The sequence below is a fragment of the Bactrocera tryoni genome, chromosome 3 (genome assembly GCF_016617805.1).
Source record: "Bactrocera tryoni isolate S06 chromosome 3, CSIRO_BtryS06_freeze2, whole genome shotgun sequence".
NCBI lineage: Eukaryota > Metazoa > Arthropoda > Insecta > Diptera > Tephritidae > Bactrocera > Bactrocera tryoni.
The window spans coordinates 32,801,994-32,824,472 of record NC_052501.1 but is presented as its reverse complement, the minus strand read 5'-3'; the positions used below and the strand labels follow the sequence as shown (position 1 = coordinate 32,824,472).

Below are 22,479 nucleotides of genomic sequence, written 5' to 3'. Positions count from 1 at the left end.
GGTAACTAGTTTGTGTTCTGTTTTGGTAGTAACAACATTTTTGCGTATACCACGAATTTGATGGTTGCAATTGTAAGAATTGTTGAGCAGCACACATGCGTGGATACGTAAACTGCGGCTACTACTGAACATAGACTTATTTACTCACTTGTTTATTTCGCATGTATGTATGTATGTATGTACATGCCTATGCATGTAAACGACGTGCAATTATGTACTTTAATATCCACAAAGCTTCTTACTTAGGGCTTAAAAGCAAAGTGCCATGTAAATGCAAACTTTCACTTTTCACATCTGAATGCTGCCAGCAGTATACTACTTTTGTGGAGTGATTTGTCGTGTTTCTTTTTAGCCGCCCCTTCTCTTTTCTCTACACGCAGTGTATGTGTATGCAATATTAATATGTCCAGCATCAAATTAGCTTGTACATACATATGTACATACACATACATATGTACATAGGTGGGTATGAGTACACTGTTGGTATTGAAGCTGAGCGAGCGCACTAAGATGTACTTTTCATACCCTTAATGTTAACGGCACGGAAGTTAATGTAGAAGCTTTTCACCTCAAATATACCTTAATGTAGTTTAGTTCACATATTTTCACATGCTTTCCTTTTACCACTTGCTGTTAATAACCACCCGACACCACCGATCAGAGCGCTGTAGTCGGGAAATTAACACGACGTCAAGCGAAAAACATGTTTGCTACAAACAGCGGCTCAGAAACAAGCCGATTGCCGTGGAGGACAGGTGTTTAGCGCGTTAACCGCATTTGCTTGTTGTTGGGTTAACAAACAATCGCGGCCCGATATGGCATAGCACGTGGCCTTATATAAAGAGAGAGAGCCGGTAGGAAAACATTTTCTTGCCACACTTACAAATAATTACTAAATAATTATAAATATTTGTGGCCGGTTATAGACGTTGTATTATTTAAATAACGCAGGTGTTGTTGTGTCCGTGCAAGTATACATTCGCGCATGTGTGTACACAATATAAACTTATAATAGAAGTTATAGTACATACAGTAATATACATATGTATGTTTGTAAATTGTGCCACAAGTTTGGGTTCGTTTGTAAACATAGCGCGCGGAAAGCGGCATTAAGGCTCATAAGCGACCGTTATAGGAATAAGTGAAATTGATTTGTGCAACAAAATGTTCGCACACGCAAGCAAATAAGCTCGTGTTCCGTGTTTCACAGTGACGATTTACCTCATAATAAATTAATTACCAACGAAGTAGGCAGTGAAGTTTATCAAAAATTGCTGAAAAAATCAATACATAAATTACATATGTATGTACATATGTATGTATATTTCAACAAGTGTTTTAAGCAGAAAAGACTGCCCTTTTGAATAAAGTCAGTTGTTGGTAGTTCATTTGAATAAATATAAAGCTTAATCTGCAATAGAAAATACGCACAAAATACAGTTATACAAATGTATCATATATATATATACATATATACATATATATAATATAAATATATGTATGAGAATAACCTAATTAGAGAAATTGTTTCACACGTATGAACATACATATCAATGCATGAATAATAAGGATGGCAGCAGTGTTTACATACATAACTACATATTTGTGAGGCGCGTGCAAACTTTACTACTACGAGTATGTATGTATAGTTGACCATGCTTAGAATCATTGTATTGGTGTGAGGGAGAGAAGAAAATACTACTGTGATCAAATTAAAAGGTCAATTTTGTACATTTCATCGCCAACCAAGTAATCCCCTCCCACTGCTAAACACTTATGCCAACGAAAAAATCTTCCATCGTGATGGCCAACAGAGTCTTTTTCGATTCAGCTTTTACTATATCCTCAATTGAATCAAAACGGTGTCCTCGGAGGGGTCATGTGAATTTGCTGAATAGCCAGAAGTTCCACGCAGGTAAATCAGGCGAATGCAGTGGTTGCGGCACGATATTAGTTGAAAATGTGGCGAAATCATCACAAATAACCAATGCAGAATGAGATGGTTTATTATCGCACTTCTTTGTTCAATATATGCGACCTGGTCTACGAAAAGGGGGCTTAGGTGTCAAAAAAAAAAGAGCACAATTAATGAGATAACGAGAAACTGACGATTATTTTTAACAGCTTTTCCCAGAAAACTAGTTTTCGCACGTTAGCCCCCTTTTCGTAGACCAGGTCACATACATATTTAGAAATATTAAAAATCGGAGAATTCACTTTTAGAGCCTCACAAAACGACACGTATCTTAAATACTAATGAATATTTTGCCGGGAAATTAGCATAGATCATTAACAGTACTACCAACTTACAGAAAAAAATTGCCGATTGAAAAAACACCCCAAGTATAAATTAAAAATTCACCTTTTAATTTGATCACAGTGGTATAAGTATTGAAGTATATAAGTGTTGAAGTATATGTATAAGTATTAAAGAAAATAACCACGAGGAGATTTCACTCACGGGAGCTGCATTAGGACAGTTGGTTTTGAAAGACATGAAAGATACAGGGCTGGATGGCAATAGGCACTGATTGTTGTATTGTTATGTTGGAAGATCGCGGAGCTGTAAAGGAAATAGAAACAGAAGCTACAAACGCTGAAATGATACCATGTTTTCCCTTAAATTGAACAAATTGCTTTGATTGGAAAGATATCCGAAATATTCAGAGAAGTTACAACATTTTTCCCAGTTTCAAGACCGAAACATAACACTGTTTTAGCTCAACTCTTGGGTAGAAAAATTGTGCAGCTTTGTGAGACAAAGTGGGTACAAAGAAATGATGCCGTTCAACCATTCACAGTCACACTTCCAGAAATCGTTCAAGCACTGACAAAAATAAGCAAATGGAAGAATAGAATGACTGCAGTAAAAGCGTCGAATTTAGTCACAGTGCTCTGCAACTTCAAATTTATTATTGGAATTTTTTGTCTCAGTGATGTTTTGCCATTGACGCAGCCACTTAGTGTGATTCTGCAGAACGAATCAATCGACCTTGCGAAAGCATTAAACGTCATAACAACATTGGTTGCAACACTGAACACGCGAAGAATGCATGCTGATCATCACTTTAATGAAATTTTTTCAAATGCTACACACAGATGGTTGAAAAATTAGATGTTGAAGTGGATAAACCCGAAACATGTGGTCGTCAGAGTCATCGAAACAATCACCTATCTCAAAGCTGTGAAGACTTTTACAGGGTTTCTGCCTCCATTCCACTCATTGGCACGGTTTTCCGATGAAGTTCTTCAAAGTTTCAATTAGAGTCAGCTGTTACCAAAATTTAACATAAATTTGAAAAAAAAGAATTTACCAGTACTCATTGAATTTCTAATTAGAGGTTTTGGGAAAATCTTACCCGGAAACAAAGAACTGCAAAAAATGAAGCTCAACGCAGAAGTAGCGCTTTTTCAACAACCATGGAAAATGAAAATGACTACGAGAACACAACTGCTTTTTGTCTTAGAAAGCCTCAGCACTTGCGATAAGGATATATATCCGTCGATTCATATTATCCTTCATTACTCTGCACTTTGCCAGCCACAAATGCTAGCACTGAACGATTCTTTTCTTCTTTGCGCCGAATCAAGACTTGACTGAGAACAACGATGCTCCAGAAAAGATTGAACGGCTTAGCACTCCTCAACATAAACTGCGAAATTCCTGTGGAACCAGAATAAGTAATGGAAAGATTTAGTAAAATGAGCAAACACCGTATTCTTAAATCAATTACAAAATCTTAAAGTGATCCAAGTAGGTAAGTTAGTTTAATTTAAAATATAGAATACGGCTTTAAACCAAATACATATGTTTGCTGTAACGAAATGAAGTAAGCAGGATAAACAAGATAATCAAAGTGAAGGCAATTGATTTAGAATTTCAACACTCCACATCCTTGTATACTGAGAAAGTTATCACTAAGGCAAGAGTACATACGGGCCGTAGAATTTATAAAATTGGAAGCGTTTTTCAGAATGTTTTATAATTTGAGACAATGTTAAGGGTTCGGCTGCACTCTACTTTAGTCCTTCCTAACCGCATTGATTTGTATGGATTTTACTTTTTCTTCAAAAATGTATAATTTCTTTTCAACTTTTTTACAATATGAAAATTTTCTCACTTCTAATTTACTTGTCCAACAGTGGTACAGTAGAGGCCCGCTAATCCGGATCAATTAAAACCGGCCCCTGACCGGAACATAGGAAATCCGGATTACCAAAGACATACCAGAACTATGTATTATGAAAAAATATTTATAAATTTCTGTTTGTTTATTATAACAAATAAATCACATGTTCCAAAAAAACAAAAAAAAAAAACTTAAACCAATAAAGCATAAAAGCGAATGTAGTGAATAATAAACATATGATCCGGATTAGAGAATACGGATAGAGAATGTCGGTCCGGATTACAAGGGACATAATATAAATTTTCAGTTTTTTAACCCTGTCCGGATTACAGTGGAATCCGGATTAGGCTATGTCCGGATTAGCGGGCCTCTACTGGATTAACGGATGCGTATGATATAATTATTAGAAGGTAGTAATCTCGACGTCCAACCGATCCAATAACGCACAATTATATTGTTCATTGATTGTTTACCATGTTGAAGATAGTCGATGAAATTAATGTTAAAAATACTGGCTGGAAATCTTACCGACCGACTACGGTATTTTCTGTTGCTTTGGATGATTTTTACCAGCCAACGACTACCCAGTGGACTGCCAAAGGGCTTGTCCCAAAAATCGTTCTTACCAGATACCAGAGTGTCCTTTTTTAATGATTGATATTACCGAGACAATTATTTGAGATGCCAATGATACCAGCTCACTCAATATCATTTTACGGTCACTCAATGACTTTCACATTTCTTGTGTTTTCTGGCGTAAACAAAGGTTAAAGATTTTTCAGCCCCGTGGTATAATACTTATACAGCCATTGAAAGCGAATTTCAACTGGTATGTCCATTAGTATACATTTATCAGCTTTCAGTTTATTTGCCGGATTTTCTGAAATTAAGATTTGCAGAACGTTACGGAAAGGTATATTAATGTACTCGGCCGTCTGTTAAATATAAAAATATTAATTCCTCCATGCTTGTTTATTGACAATATAATATGATACTTTAAACCCATAGTCTCTTAGGCAAAGTTGGTCAGAATGATCTTTGGAACATTTCCCGCATACGCGTTTATAGGCATACACAAGTTATATTTTTTTATTTTTTGGATGTATTTTAACATACTATACATACTTATTTATGATAGATCATGTAAAACTGGTCGAAACGTTTAAAAATTGGATAACGAATTCTATGTACCTCACAATTTACCTATTCAATTCTAAACGTATTAGGTGTTCCATGAGAAGCTGGACATTTTTTCAAATAAGTCATCTTTTTACACCATTTTACTAATTAATTCTTAGATATTGCACTAGAGAACTATTAAATTAAGTGAATGTGTTAAGTAGAGTTTTTGAGAATGTTTATTACACCACTTTAATCCTATATATAACTGTATATATATACTGTATAACTAATTTATGTTTTACAAATCGAGAAGGTCTAGGGTTCGGCTACACTCCACTTTTTCCAAAACTAGACCCAAACACTATTTCATAGATATTACTATTGATAAATATTTTATTTATACTTTTCTACTGAATATAATGATTTAGGTTCAATCAATTATTTAATCCTGTATTCGATATACATAGGTCAATAAAAAATATAATATTTGTAACCATAAAATTATATTACAGGTGTGGGAATTTTATTGTATATGGCAACTAATTAGCGTATTTGTCGATCCACTGCGTAGGTTGCTATATATATTTCTGGCCTAATAATGTAAATAGGCATATTTATCAACGAAAATGGTTTTTCTTTGTTTTTTTATTTTTATTTTTAGTTTTTTTTTTTTTTGTCGATTGCTCTTTTGTTTCGGGCTCATACGCATAGATCCATGATTCGTCCCCTGTGACGATCTTATAAACGTCTTTTGAAGCACCGCGATCCTATTCTTTCAGCATTTCTTTACACCAATCCACACGAGCCTTTTTTGAGCGATTGTCAAATTGTGCAGGGATCCAACGAGAACAAACCTTTTTACGGCCAGGTGTTCATGCAATATCGAATGTATGCTAGTGGGAAAAATGCATAGGCATGCCTCTATCTGAAGGTATGTTACATGACGGTCTTGCATTATCAGTTCAGCATCGATGTTTTCTGGCACAACGGCTCTTTTTGGACGAACTTCACGGAATTCGTCTTTGAGCGAGCGTCGGCCACGATTGAATTCGTTGTACCAGTTTTTCACAGTGCGATAGGATGGTGCTTCATAGCCATGCAAAGATTTGAGTTCATCGATGCACTCTTGTCGTGATAATCCACGTCGAAAGTTGTGAAAAATGATCGCACGAAAATGTTCACGAGTTAATTCCATTTTTTGGCCGAGATGAATTTTTTAATTCCCTGTAAATAAAACAATTCACGATTAAATGACAAAACGTTCTGAGTGATGTTATGCTAAAAAATGTCAAACTTTCCAATGGAAATGTCAGATTGCACTTGGCAACACTTAGTGTTGCCCTAGGCCAGAATATATATAGCAGCCCTCGTATCCTTCGTTATTCTAAAATTATTTTGTATTACATATGGCTACTGACCTGTGCTTACTAAACGCAAATAGCACAGAGTTTACGCTTTTATAAAACACTGTTTAAAGTACCGCAGGATGTAAATCAATCATGGAAATCATAGTGTTGACCAAAATGGAATTTATTTGCATAACTGTCGTAAAATTTTTACATTCCAGCACATCAAAAACATCAGCTTATCTCGTAAATAATAATGGCGATTTTCGAAAATCTGAGAAATGATTAAATATTAGTTTTAAAAATGGTCATTTTTGTAACAATTTCTGTATGTAATTATTAAAATTAGTTTCATCACATTAATGCATCGTAGTTATACCTACATAAAACACCCAAACTTTAACTGGCTACGCAAGCGCCTATGATCGGTAGCCGTTAGCCACACAAAATGCAAATTTTGATTTATATAGAGTTACCTCGCAGTTCCCATAGTCGCCACAGTAGCATTTAGTAGCGTATATCACGGAAAATAAAGAAAAACTTTCTAACGCAAACTTACCGTTCCTTACTTACTTTATCTAAATCGTACAGATTATTACTCGATAATTAACGGCGTGAAGTCCGGATACATCAAATTTACTACATACAACACAATATCACAGTTCGTCATGAACTTTGGTCAAATGGTTTTCAGAGTACCAGCTTTAATCATAACGTATTTTATAATATTTCAAATACAATTGATTCGCGCTCAGCCTAGCCAACTGAAACGATTGTCCATTTTACCGTTCACCGAAATATTTGCTAGTCTACCGGAAGGAACAAAGCAAATTTCACTAAAAGCTTTCAACCAAAATGCAAGCACAAAAGTCAAAGCACCAAAAAGCTTTCCGCATTGTACGAAAAGCCAGCATTTATCAAATCCATGGAAAAGCTCCGAGCTGAATCGGAACTCTGGCACAGTGGTTGGTGAGTCGTATTATATTTTGAATTTATACATATGTATGTATGTGGAGTATGCCTACACATATAGTAGAGATATAAGTAATATTTTATATGGTGTCTCCATATTTGTAGAATATTTAACTACGTTTATAAGTTGACCAGCACTCATTTTATTTGCCTTCTAACTTTTTGGTATACTTTTTTATATTATTATAATACTGCTCATAAGCCATTTAATAATATTTCTTCTACAAAATATTTGTATACATGTACATACATATGTACGTATGACTATAGTGCTTTCAATGAATTTGACAATTATTTATTGCAATAGCTCAACAGCGCAAACGTCGCAGTGTATTTCACATCCGTTGGAACCCTAATGAAAAATATGTGGTAGAGAGTCGTGAGAAACCAGCAATAAACTCTTCAAAACTTTCGCCACATCCACGCCTTAAGCTATCAAAAAATACTAAACTTACATTTAATCCGAAATTATTTATGTGCCATGATAAACATTTGGAGAAATGCCAGAATAAAACTGCGAACTTCCGTCAACACATAATTCACATTTTTGAAAGATCACTAATTGATCTAAAAAATGAGCCCAATTTCTACAACGTACACTACACACCTGTATTTGCAAGTAGTTTCGAAGAACAGTACTATCCATCAGCTTGCCTACTCATGGATGCTGGGGTTAAAATATTACGTCGAAGAGACCCTCCTTTTCACAACTTGGAAATCGGAAAGCTATTCCCTAAACAAAAATTATTTCGAAAAATAAATGATATTAAGACATGCGCAATTGTATCGAGTGCTGGATCGCTTTCCGGTGCAAAATTGGGAAGATTTATTGGTAAATAATAATGCATAAAATTAGACCATATTATGTACACAAATATTTGATTCATGTCTCATAAACATCATTAAAGTACATATTACAAAATGAAAGTCCAATCTATTCATTCCTTAATAAAGCCATAAAGCGTAGTCCATACAGAACGCTTCTCCTAGACTTTTTCAAATTTCCTATGAAAATAACAGCTTCACTTTACACTCACATTACCTTTAAGATTCCCATGACATAGTGATGCGATTTAATGATGCCCCCACCATTGGATATGAAATAGACGTTGGTAGCAAAACTACAATTAGAGTATTAAACTCTCAGGTAAGACTAAAAGAAATTATACCAGAGTACATAATTTCTGAAAACAAGAAATAAAAGTATAGCAGGTTGAACTTCATTAGAAACGACAGATAAAATAACAAAAGTAAAAGAACATACATATAATTTACAGAAGATCGTAGGTCTGAATTTAAAAAGCTTAAAAATGGCTTATCACGACTTTAAGCAAAACTATGAGAAATTGCATTATGGCATAGTTGTAGATAATGAATTGATATACAACTTTTGTATTAACACCTTTCGATTGAAAAGGGTTTTAAGGGTGTACACAAGTTGTAAATCCATTCATTACCGATAACTTCGCCCTACATCGTTTTCTTTAGGCCTCATAGATTTGCAGTAAATCGATGAAAACCTTTTTCAACCTTTAATGGATTTCAACCTACTACATATAAATCTCTTTCATTTTTTACCATTTTTAAATAGTTCTGCTCTACTATAAATTATTTCTAATAAAATATGCACACACTTCAAAATATACTTAAATTAATTTTATTAATCTACTTTTTTTGTAATTTAGGTCGTTACTAAGCCTCAATTCAATTTTACACACGCATCTATATTTCAAAATGTTACAATTGCTGCCTGGGATCCGGGCAAGTATAACACCTCGTTAAGTGAATGGAGTAGAACTGCCGACTATGACTTATTTACCAACTACAAGTTATATCGACACAGCTATCCAAAGTCGAGAGCATTTCTTATTGACCCTCATTCGGTATGGCGTCTTTGGCAAAGTTTACAAACTTTTGTTGGAAGTCGCCCCATTCGTAGAAATCCACCAAGCTCAGGCTTCATAGGTAACACGTTCTAATGTGTGGTAATTTGATTAAAATGCATGCACATATATTGTGTTGAATTTCAGGACTCGCTTTGTTATTGCCTTATTGTCCACATATAGATTTTATCGAATATATACCTTCAACTCGTCTAAATGGTCGATGTCACTACTATAGTAAAGAGGTAAAAAAGCTCGATTACTTTTCCTATACATACATACAGTATAATATGTATAAAAGTACAACAACAACAATTTTAAAAATTTTTAGTTGATAATATTTAACGTTTAATATTATGGATGGGGTAGGTAGGTTTTTATTATCAATATTTGCCATTATATGGTATTTTAATTGAGTACTATACGGGGGGTTATATACAGTTAGAAGGCCGAAAAAGCGAATTTTTCAGAATCTTTTCTTAGAAAATTTTTAAATTTATTGTTCTAAAAATTTTTAAGACTTATTATTAGTAAAAATATTTGTGTTGAAAGGAACTACAGCTGATCTCCGGGAGCTCCTCCTTTTAAAAAAAGACGTTTTGCGGTGACCACTATATCTTTGAACTGGATCCTCTGAAATTAAAAAACCAAACAGATTTCGTTAAAGTAATGTTAAATCTAGTAATAACTAGAAGGGATAAGCAAAATAAAAATGTTTGACAAAATGGCGGTTTGTCAAAAAAAAATCGACTATCGACTAAAATTTCCGCCTTAAATTGTTTATAAAAAAAAAAAACATTTATCGGTGAGAAAAAATCTTCGATCAGCTACCAAAAAAATATACTTAAGAATGAGGTAGGTAGGTTGATTAGTTTTGCAAAAGTATAAAAATTAATCCACAGATCACACATAAAAATCGGTTATTGGCGATAATTATTAGGAAGGATTGTCAACGCCATCAAATTTAAAACCTATGAACTTTGCAGCAAACTCGTTTTCAACCACTTGATTCTCACACATCGGAAGTGTAACTTTCAGCGATGTGCAAATTTCGCAAGGAAGCTTTTCTTTCAGAAAATATGCGTGAAAAAATTCATAAAGACATGAGAGCTTCTTAGGGAATGAGCTCCTGTTACTCAAAACTTTTGCAGGAAAGAAAAACAGTTTACAGATTTGTAAAGGTACTACTAATCAAATGAGACATCTGATTATATAATTAATGCCCAAGCTGACATATATCCGGGCCCAGGGGCGCCAGCATTCTTTATGCAACTCTAATAAGTACAAATTGTCTCGTTGTATTGAAATAAAATTTGAATTTTGAATATAACTTTGTTATATTTGATACCAGAAGCTTAAACATTTTTAGTGAATCATAATCAATGAAAAGCTCAATTTCGAATTTTTTCGCTTGCATCGCTTTTTATTTTAAAATTCCTTCTACTCCACTGCAGTCTTAAGTAATTTACATTCCTTTGATTTTACATAGTACTATGTAGTATATGCTATAAGTCCTAATACTATATATTGGTGACCGGACTGTAATTAACACTTTTTACTCTCTTAAGTCTTAATACAATGAGTCGAATATTAATTTTCTGTTTTTAATGTTTATTCTTGAAGATGAATTCGGCTTGTACTTTCGGTGCATGGCATCCATTGGCTGCTGAAAAATTGATGGCTCTGGATATGAATTTAGCAGATGATATATCCGTTTACCAACATGGAATTTTACGCATTCGCCGACCAGATAAATTACTTTGCGGATTTAATTTTTTGGGATATTAAGAGAAGGGTCAATTTAGCCAACAATAAATTGTCTTCAAAATTTTAGCAGAATTAATACTGATTAAAATGTGTGTACTTTCAACAATTGAAACAGACCATCGGATATAGAACGGAGGCACTGAATGGATACAGCGTGAGTTTCTTTGGTTTTTCGGAAAAAGAAAATAACAGAAGCTAACACCAATCATAACTTCGTTTGAATATTCTTAAAATCATATTAGTACTCTAATTCAGCAACATTTATTCATTATATTTCATTATTATTAAATAAACTAAAGTTAAATGAAGTGACAAGTACTTTCAATGAGATAGACGTTAAGAGCAGAGTGCCAGGTGGTGAAAACGACAATGAAACTGGCAAACGTGTTAGAGTTCATTGTGCAGATAAATGACAGCTTTGTCATTTGGCGAATTGCTTCAAATAATAAACTTTTAGTAGACACTAAAGCAACAAAGAATTTCATATAAAGTACAAATAAGTTGAGAATTCGCATATACTTATGTATCGCAAAAAATATATAATATGTTTGTATAGTTCTTGATTATTTGTACTTACTTATATAGTATGCGTGGATAATAGTATTTAACTTCCCAACCAAACCTTAGATGGATTTTCAGTTAGACAGTAAACGAATTGAAGCGTAAATTATTGGGTGTTGATGACGTTAACTGTTCAGATTTTGAAGAAGTATCCTCAGTAGAGGAGAGTGGATGGAGTTGGTTATAATATTCACAGAAAATACTTCTTCTTCTTTATTGGCGTAGACACAGTTTACGCTGATCCAAGTGTAGAAAGGTCCTTCTCTAGCCGGTCTTTTCTACGAAGTGAAGGTCTTCTTCTACCTCTTTTTCCCTAGGCGGGTACTGAGTCGAATACTTTCAGAGCTGGAGTGTTTTCAGTCACTCGGGCCTCATGACCTAACCATCGTAGCCGCTGTCTCTTAATCCCTCTCTTGAATTATGTCAATATCGTCGTATACATCGTAGAACTCATCTTCCCCTCGAAAGCGCTTTTCGCTGTTGCCAATGCGCAAAGGACCATAAGTCTTTCGCAGAAACTTTCTCTCAAACTTCAGATGTTGTCATCGTCCATATCTCTTCATCATTTAGCAGGACGGGGATGATGAGTGACTTATAGAGTTTGGTTTTTGTTCGTCGAAATAGGACTTTACTTCTCAATTGCCTACATAGACCGAAGTAACACCTGTTGGCAAAAGATATTCTGCGTTGCATTTAGAGCCTGACATTGTTGTTGGTGTTAATACTGGTTCTAAGATATACGAAATTATCTACGACTTCGAAGTTATGACTGCCAACAGTAACGTGGGGACCAAGTCGCGAGTGCGACGACTGTATGTTTTATGACGGCAGATATTTTGTCTCATCCTCGTTCACGACCAGACCCATTTGCTTCCTTATCCATTCTGGAGAAAGCAGAACTAACAGCGCGCTTGTTGAGGCCAGTGATATCAATATCATCGGCATACGCCGATTAAGTTCTGCAGCTCGAATTATTTTCTCCAGCAGCAGATTGAAGAAGTCGCACGATAGAGAGTCAACTTGTCTGAAACCTCGTTTGATATCGAACGGCTCGGAGAGGTCCTTAACGATCCTGACAGTGATTTTGGTATTGCTCAACCTCAGTTTACACAACCGCATTAGTTTTGCGGAGATACCAAATTCAGACATAGCGGCATAAAGGCAGCTCCTTTTCTTGCTGTCAAAAGCAGCTTTAAAGTCAGATCGGATCTGTTATTATTGCAGCTTTTTGACGACGAACCTTCCTTGTGTTCGTTGCCGTGCGTTTGCTGGACAAAGGCAGGTGCGTATCGTGGCTGCAACAAGATAGCGGTCCGAGTCAATGTTAGGACCTCAGAGCTTACGCACGTCTAAATCACTGGAATCATGTCTTGCGTGTATCAGAACATGATCGATCTGGTTGGCGGCTTGATGAATTTTTCTATGCTAGAATCTAATACTACAGATAACCATATTTCGGGCTCCAGCGAATCGGAGGGGCGAATGCCAGCACTCGGCGACGGAGTTTCTTTCCACCACGACTACCACACAGAATTTGCGCTCCTTTAAATATCCACTGTAGTAATTGCCACAAGGACCTACTCGCCTCAGTCCTTGTCCCGTCCATCGCATTTCATGGATGGCGGTGATGTCATCCTTTACTTCAACGAGGACATCAACCAGCTGGGCTGCGGCACGTTTGCAGAAGTCGTCATCAAAAAAGGGGTCTCTTATCATTAGTAGTGTTTTTACGTGGCGGGTCCCAAACCCAGCGCATAACCAAGAGGAGGGATGGTTCGCCTTCTCACTTTAGTTCGCCTTCAAACAGATGTTTTTTTGCCTACCCAGAGGATATTTGGTCTAAGACCGGTAATGGTGAGCTTCTGGAGCTATATGTAAAAGAATCGCTTACTGCGTAAATAATAACATATAACTGCGCAAATGGGGAAACACAACACTTGCCAATCGCTAATGGGTTCCGTATCGACGATGTTATTACCAAAAAAGAGCAGTGTAACTACCATTTGCAGTTTACAAAACTTCACTAAAGGCTACAGAAAGTAAGTAGGAGTGATTGCCACGTCCGCAAAATTTAATCTAAATTTGAAGTCTTTGGTTAAGTTTATATCTCATATACAAGGTGTGTTCCAAAGTAAACAGAACTTAAAAAAAACACAGAACAAATAGTTTTTTCGGCGAACTCAATTTATTTTATTCAAAATAGTCTCCTTCTGCTTCAATACAGCTTTTTGCACAGTCCAAAAGCATGTCGAACGAGTGTTTTAGCTCGTTGGCCGGTATGCCGATGCAAGCCTTTTGAATGGCCTCTACGTCTGCATAACGCTTTCCTTTCATGGGCAAAGCATTTTCCGAAAAGGAAGAAGTCGCACAGAGCCATATGGTTAAAATGTTATTTTTGGTCAAATAATCGGTCACAAGTGTCGATCGATGAGAGCAATTTAAGGTCGTCAGTCAATTTGTGCGGTACAAATCGTGCACACACCTTTCGTAAGCCCAAATGTTCAGTCAAGATGCGATAAATCGATGTTTTGGAGATGTTCAATTCCATTTCAATGATGCTTTCGGCTATTTTTTGATGAATTCACGCACAGTTTCGATGGAATTTCCGGTGATCACGGATTTATAGTGTACAGCTTATAATGAGTGTTGTGTATTTGTAAAGGGTATTAAAGCTTAGCTACAACCGAAGTTAATGTTTTTTCTTTTATTTATTTATTGAGACGTTTCTCTAAAAAAATTTCAAGTAAACGAGTTTTCTCTAATTTTCAAGTGGATATATTCTTTAAGGATTTTTATGAAACGGTAGTCAATGCGTAATCGACTCAGGTTTACTCATCAGAAAAAATTTCTTTCCCCTACAAATAATCAAACTCGATTGCGGAAAATATTTTCGTGTCATTATAACTTTGTCTCAATACATAAGCATTTCGAATTTAATTTTGTTCGAACAATAAACCTTGCCGTACAAATATTGATATTCTCACATATTATTCAGGAAGTTTGCAAAGCTTTCTTTAATTCAAGTGAGTATGGTGAGCCAGTACACAAATCAACAAAGGAAGAAAATATTTACAATTAAATGGATTTGTTTTGAAGTTGAAATGCAAAAAAAATTTATGTTGACATTATTATACTGATGGTACGTGTTCTTTTGTGCGTCGTCTGGCTTTCATAAGAGCTACTTATCTAGATGTGTAAGTGTTTTTTCAGCAAAACATCAATCAAAGGTTTATAGCCTGTGCCTGTGCCTGTGCATACACAATGGGACACATTGCAATGCAGTTACATATGTATAAATAAATAATTTTAAGTTTTTTATTGTTATCTACACTTCAAAGCTTCTGACTGATCAAGTTCAAGTTCATCATTTTATAAAATCAAGATGCTGTACTTGTGCATATGTATGCGTATAGCTTTAAAAGCATGTGTGCATACAATACCTTTTTACATGCTCATAATCGGAATCAATGGTATTTTCAAGATTCGGACTTGGAGCTCATTTACCTGTATGGCAAATCAGGGCTAGAAGCAAAAAAAAATTTCAGTTTCTTGGTAATAAAAACAAAGAAGCACCGCAACAAAACTTTCGCCAATCAAAAAGGGGACCGGAAATTTATTTCTATTATAAAAAATTCTTGAGACTGTGTTGCTTGCATATTCAAGAAAAATCAAACTTTGCCCAATGAGAAATAAATTTCTCTCCAAACATCTGCAAAAAAATTTCATGCAATATCTGTAGATACTTTCTTTTGAAAGTGCTTCAACCACCACATTTCCACAAGTGGTTAACGCGAAAACGAAGCCTGCAACAATATTGAAATACATTATGTTACACTTATTATACTAACTTTTATTATTATATTTAAAGCGATTAAGAAAATATAAGGAAAGCTATCCATGTTTTCTGAATTCAATGTAAATAACTTTAATAAAAATAATTTCTTAATAAACATAAGCATGCTCATTAGAGTGATTGACAAAAAAAAAAAATTTCGTTTGGTACTCGGAAAAATAGTAATAAAATAATAAAATTTTTTTCATTGAGTTATAAAGTTCATAAGAAATTGAATTGAATTGATTTCCAAAAATAATCAAACTTTAACTGTTAATATCTTTTAAACGTTTGGGTTTACGAAAAAATCATAATAGACCTTTTTTGTGGAGCATTCAATTTCCTACAAAATCTAAGGAACAAGATATTTTTTTTAAGTAGTTGGAAGCGAGATATAATTTTTTCTATCTGATAATAAGAAAAAATAGAAAACTGTATGTAGGAGGACTTCCCCGTTACAATTAAAAACTCACTCATGTTTGGAGAGGCTTTCTTAGAGGTGTCTAGGAACCTATTTTTCCGAGTAACAAACGAAAAAAAAAATTTTTTTTTTTGAATCACTCTAATGCTCATCTTTATATATAAAAAGTACGAGTCACGCTGTTTGTTCGCAATGGACTCCTAAACTACTGAACCGACTTTAGTAAAATTTAGCACACTGTGTTCAGTTAGAACCAACTTAGAAGATAGGTTAGTTAAAACAATTCATAAATAAAGAATACAGTGAAAGCTCTCTTAAATGGATGCCCTATTAAGCGGTTAGCTTAATTAACTGGACAGAAACGCTTGTAACCAGACATTAAAAAAGCAGCCTTAAATTCGTTATTTTTTCCAATGAAATTTATATGTACATATGAGCATTTCCAAAATTAAAACTCAAGTACAATCCCTTGGATACCGACAAAAACGTTTTCGCCTTTATTAGTAAATTTTTACTGTATTGAATAGTTTATTATATGAATAATAGAATAAAATGTACACCACAGCAACGCGTGGCCGGGTCCCCTAGTAGTAAATAGTATAATATAAAAAGAACCAAAATCTACTACCGCCTTACAGGAACCACATCTGCATCTGCCTGTTGAAATGAACATCAAGCGTTTGTACATATGTACATACATATACGTATAAACAAGAGTATGTAGACAATTATGCATACATACATGTTTCATAATTTGCGTGTAAGATCATTGACATTCATATAAGACGACCCCTTATAATATTTTATTGTGAATAAAAAAGCTCTTTTGAAAACCTGATTTACCGAACTGTCCAGCTTAGCTTGATCGTTTTTTTATGCTTCTGACTTAAAATTCTAGTCAGGAACAAATACAATCCACTGCACGTAGTAACGACCTCAATTTTTGTAAAAAAGAAGAATGCATAATATGAGAACACTTGAATGTATGTGCATACTTTGGACGTATAATTGCGCAAATGCTTATTCAGACATTTTTATCCCTGTAAGGAAACGCGAACTGTTATGAAAATGTCTAGATTAGAATTCTTATATTTATACCTTATCGGTGGGGGTACCCTATATAGCGGTAAGAATTAAAAAAAAAAAATAAAGTTTGATTTAAATCTTATTTACAGTGGTTTAGATCTCTGCATAGATTAAAAATTATGGAATATTTTCCATCATATACCAATAGGTTGAGTTAGGTAAGGTTATATTGGTCGGCCAATGCCAGATGGAGGTTCAGTTTAATTTGAGCTGGAGTAATCGTCATTCAGGACCGCAACCCTTTTTGAACGATTCGATGTCTAATTTTGATACTTCATGACCGCTATTTGACCAGCAAATGGTTGCATTGTGCTATTTTCATAAAATTTATGGAAAAGTTGTCCCAAAAATATTGATTATATGTAAAACTTACATATTTTTTCAAAATGAAATCAGTTTATTTTATTATTTATTCTTAAAGGAGCGGGTATTAATAGCAAATAAAAAAATAATTAATTTTTCTATTTATGCTTTTTTTAACTGTGGTAAATTAATAAATATTAAAATATAAGATCATCCGCATTGAAGATAATCTAAACCTCATTTAAAAATATTCAAATATTTTGTCAGTATTGCTATTGAGCAGGGCGTAACAGGGTTGCTTAAGATATTTGTAAACTACTATTTTATTTTGTACTATGACGATTTTGCGAACCCTGCAAATAATTCATTTAAGAAGTATATAAACTATATGTAAAAACTAAATAAAGGAGCATGGAGCCATCTGTAGAAATTCACACCAGTGAGGAAAGTTCTCTGAGCGCTACATACTGGGGTGGGATCAGAAACGATTATTTTACCTATAGCTCCAGCAGCTCACCACTTCCGGTTTTAAACTAAGTATTCTCCGGGTAGCCAAAAAAATCTGTTTGAATGCGAGCTAAAGTGATAAGGCGAACCATCCCTCCCCAAGGTTGTGCGCTGGCTTTGGGACCCGCCACGTACAAAAACATCCATCATGAAAAGATAAAAACAGCCTCGGATAAGAGACCCTCCCCCCGCAAAAGAGTTAAGGATTACGATTCAACGGCATGCACATGGAATGTCCGGTTCTTAATTGGAAAGGTGCCGCTGCCCAGCTGGTTGATGTTCTTCTTAGAGTAAAGGCTGACATCACCACCGACCAAGAAATGCAATGGACGGGACAAGGACTGAGACGAGTAGGTCCTTGTGGCGTTTACAGTGCACATTTAAAGGAGCCAAAATTCAGAAGAGAATAACGATGTGCCCAAAGATGTCTTCTATGAGCTGTGTCTGCCAAGATGTTATCGTTCTTGGCGACTTTAACGCCAGGATGGGCAAAGATGGTATCTTTGGCACGTGATAAAACATCCCTAAATGAGTTGAGGCTGATCGAAATATGGTTATCTGTATTACTAGATTCCAGCATAGAAAAATTCACCAAGCTACCTGGCTGTCTCCGAATCACCAACCAGATCGATCATGTTGTGATAGACTGATGACACGTTTCCAGTGCTTTAAACGTGCGTACGCTCCGAGGTCCTAACACTGACTCGGCCCAAAAAACGCACGTCAACAAACACTAGGTAGACTCGACGTTGAAAAGCTGCAATCACAACATACATCCGAACGATTTTCTACTCGACTTGTACTCCTGCGCTCTGTGAGCACTCGAAGAGCGAAGAGCTTGACAAGCTGGCCAACAAGGGTAATGCTCGAAAAATTTACGAAAAAATGCGGCAACTAACGGAAGGTTTTAAAACCAGTGCCTACTCTTGTAGGACGCAAAGTGTTGATCTAATGGCCGATGTTCAGAGCATAGTGAAGTTATGGAAGGAACAATAGCAATTACCCGTCTGAAGAATAATACAGCGGCGGGGTCGATGGGTTGCCGGCCGAGCTCAAATCGGCTTCTTTGTTGAACATGGTCAAAATACCGCATATCCGACGATTGGAATTTAAGTGTGCTCTGCCCAATTCACAAAAGTGACCCCACAATATGTGCCTACTACCGTGGGATAAGCTTCCTCAACATCGCATATAAGGTGTCAAAGATTAAAGCCCACCGTCAACAAACTGATTGGACCTTATCAGTGTGGCTTTAGACCTGGCAAATCAACAGCCGACCAGATATTAAACATGCGCCAAATCTTGGAAAAGACCCGTGAAAGGAGAATCAACACACACCACCTCTTCGTCGATTTCAAAGCTGAGTAGGCAATTGAGAAGCAAAGTCCTCTCTCGACGAACAAAAGCCAAACTCTATAAGTCGCTCATAAATTCCGTCCTGCTATATGGTGCAGAGGCCTGGACGATGACAACAACTGAGTCGACGTTGCGAGTTTTAGAGAGAAAAGTTCTGCTAAAGATTTGTGGTCCTTTGCGCATTGGCCACGGCGAATATCGCACGATGAGCTGTATGAGATATATGAGGACATTGACATAGCTCAGTGAATTAAAAGACAGCGGCCACGCTAGCTAGGTCATGTTGTCCGATTGGACGAAAACACTCCAGCTCTCACAGTATTCGACGCAGTATACGCCGAGGAAAAACAGAGAGAGAGGAAGACCTCCACTCCGTTGAAAGGACCAAGTGGAAAAGCACCTGGCTTCGCTTGGAATATCCAATTGGCGCCACGTAGCGAAAAGAAGAAACGACGGGCGCGCTGTTGTTAACTCGGCTATAATCGCGTAAGCGGTGTCAACGCCAATAAAGACGAAGAAGATACCTTGCACTGGACGGACAGACAGTTGACTGGGTGTCATCCAGATCATTTATCTACACATACAAAATATATTGATGGAGAGAAAGTTTTTGGATCAAAATATCATTTAGCAATGAAACAATTAAACTTGTTTCGCAGATAAAATGGGTGTTGCAGAGGGTTGGTACTTCCAACAAGACAACTATATAAAGCTTCTGTATACATTGTTAAGGAAATTTTTTTTTGATTATATGTATAAAAAAATATAATTTTATATGAAAATTTATTTATTCGTACTGTGAAATTTTGCTTGGTATATGTTCATAAGTATTAAAAAAAATAACTCGGTAATAATAATATGCTAAATAAAAATAAAATATAATAAAAATAAAAAACATTTAGGTTATTTTCGCTTAAAAACGAAGTGTGTTGGCAATGCGGGTGGGAACAGTCAGTTGATATTCAATTTGTTTCAAAATGTCTGATGTAAATATATTTATTTTGTTCATTTGATGATATTAACACAAAAAAATTACAAAAAATTTTCATATTTGTATTAATTTTAACTTAAACAAACCACAAAATTTTGTAATTTTGGTTTGTTTACATTTTCATCTGGCAAAATGAACTTTATCGTTATTGCTTATTACTTTTTTTTGGAAAAATCATAGCTATTGTGAATGAAAAAAGGAGATGAACTGGCAATGCCTCTAGTTCAATATACAAGCTATGATAGCTCATGACAAGCCAACATAATTATGTTGGCTAAGTCTTCTTTGAGCTAATAGCTTAATTTTCTGGTCAAATCAAACACGCCTAATAATAAATTTCAAAGTTATTGCTGTGTCTTCCTTGCCTTTATTTCTTCATACAGCTTATGGTAACATTTTACTGCATTTGGTTGGTGCTGAAATCTTGCAGATCATTCTGTGTTTGCATCCAAGTTGAGAAAATGTTTTCCTAGTTCCGTCGCCATTTTCAAACTCGTATTACGATAACATGTTCTATACTGAACCTGTATTTACCTTAGGAAATTTGATTTTATTGCAAAAAAAGTATATAGTTAAAATGAAAAACACGTCCAAAAAAGTAAAACCGTGTAACAAAGCTATCTAGGAGGTATACAAAAAATCCGAGCAAAAAGCAGATCTGCACGAGTATACAGAACATATGCCTTAATTTGAAGGCTTATGTAATTGAAATGGCAATGACAATATGACTGGAATTCGCAAACAATTTTGATAATGTTGACTCAATGTTGCATCCCGGAATATTCGGTTGTAAAAAGAATTTCTTATGCAACAACTTTACCTGCATACGCATCCAGAATTTTTAATAATCGAAAAGTAAATAAAGTAATTGTACCCAAATATGGGATCGGCAGAAGAGTTGTGTGAAGCTCCTAAATGCGACTCTTTGATTGTCAGTGGTTACTGTTCACATACTCCTGCCTTCGATCAAATACCAAATACCAAGTTCCTTGAACTGTATATAGACATGTATGTATGTATGTACAAACGTGCAACATTGTTCAGTATCGTATCTTGTTTTTAGCAACTGTTAACAATACCAACCACAAAGCTATGCATACCGCCAATTACTTATCGCTTCACAGAAACGGTATATAAAATAATTGTGAAGACAATAACATATTTACGTGCGAAAATTTACTTTGTAATATTCAATAAGTGATTAATAACAGTCGGCTTTTACTACCTACATAGCTAATTCGATGACTTCTACTTCTTCCCTTGTTTTATATAATCTCCCAACATGTTGCCAGAGTTTTATAGTTTTGTTCACCTAACGGTTGTACGTATCACCTAACACTAATGATGAAGATCTACTTCTTTGAGGATCAGGCTGACGTCTCTACGATAGAGGTCGGGCGGTCACTGCGCGGTTTATTTACGGTGGAACCGCTATTTTCGAACTGTTGCTCGACTCAAGTTTAAAATTTTAGAAATTTCACAATATGATTTTTTTCTTTTACCACATATTATATCTCATTTGAGTTAATTGGGTTGATTCTAATATCAATATTTCGGCCACGAAACAAAATGTAGTAATGAAACTAAGTGAGCCTTAAAGGCTTGACAGACGGCAGTGTTCATCTGGATTAACTGCATTATTAAGAATGAAAAACAAGCAACACTGACAACTGTTTTTCAAATTTTCAATAATAAAACAAGAAATTTTATGTCATGATGTTATGTTATGACGCAGTTTTAAAAATAAAGTCTTGATATGTTTTTGAAATAAAAAATGGTTTTGTAACAATTGAAATCATTGAAAATATTATAAAAATTACAATCAGCTGTTTACGAGTTTCAAACTCGCACAGCTGCCGTTTGTCACCTACAATTTGGATTTGATTAAGTGCGCAGTTAATCCGGATTAACGCTGCCGTCTGCCAAGGCTATTACACCTATAATATATGATAGTAAAATGTGAAATTTGATTGTAATCCATTCGGTTTTTCAGTTTTTCAGATAATGAAAATTAATTTAAAGTATTTCCTCGCTATTGATCCCCGTATATTACGAGAGCATCAAAATATCAGTTACACCCGAGCTTGGTCCTTTCTTACTTGTAACGCTTTTTAATACCGTTATAAGAATAACTCGCCGGGTAGCCCTTATTGATGACTGGAACATTTAACAAGGCTTTCTGCTCATTAGAGATGTGAAGGA

General features: G+C 35.3%; 2 protein-coding genes across 5 annotated transcripts in view; both read left to right on the top strand.

Annotated features, from left to right (window-relative positions):
* Nucleotides 1–22,479, top strand: part of LOC120771970 (putative sodium-coupled neutral amino acid transporter 11) — a 550,765-nt gene that overhangs the window by 230,052 nt on the left and 298,234 nt on the right. The window lies entirely within an intron of this gene.
* LOC120771971 (beta-galactoside alpha-2,6-sialyltransferase 1) lies at nt 741–11,528 on the top strand. Of its 2 annotated transcripts, none has more exons than XM_040100321.1 (7): nt 741–854; nt 7,190–7,567; nt 7,878–8,402; nt 8,620–8,717; nt 9,256–9,535; nt 9,601–9,698; nt 11,077–11,528. In XM_040100321.1, the coding sequence occupies exons 2-7, from the start codon at nt 7,267–7,269 to the stop codon at nt 11,239–11,241; spliced, it is 1,467 nt and encodes a 488-aa protein (XP_039956255.1). In that variant the 5' UTR covers nt 741–854; nt 7,190–7,266; the 3' UTR covers nt 11,242–11,528. The 2 variants fall into 2 exon arrangements, with proteins under 2 accessions (XP_039956255.1, XP_039956256.1); XM_040100322.1 differs by lacking the exon at nt 741–854 and adding an exon at nt 1,338–1,369.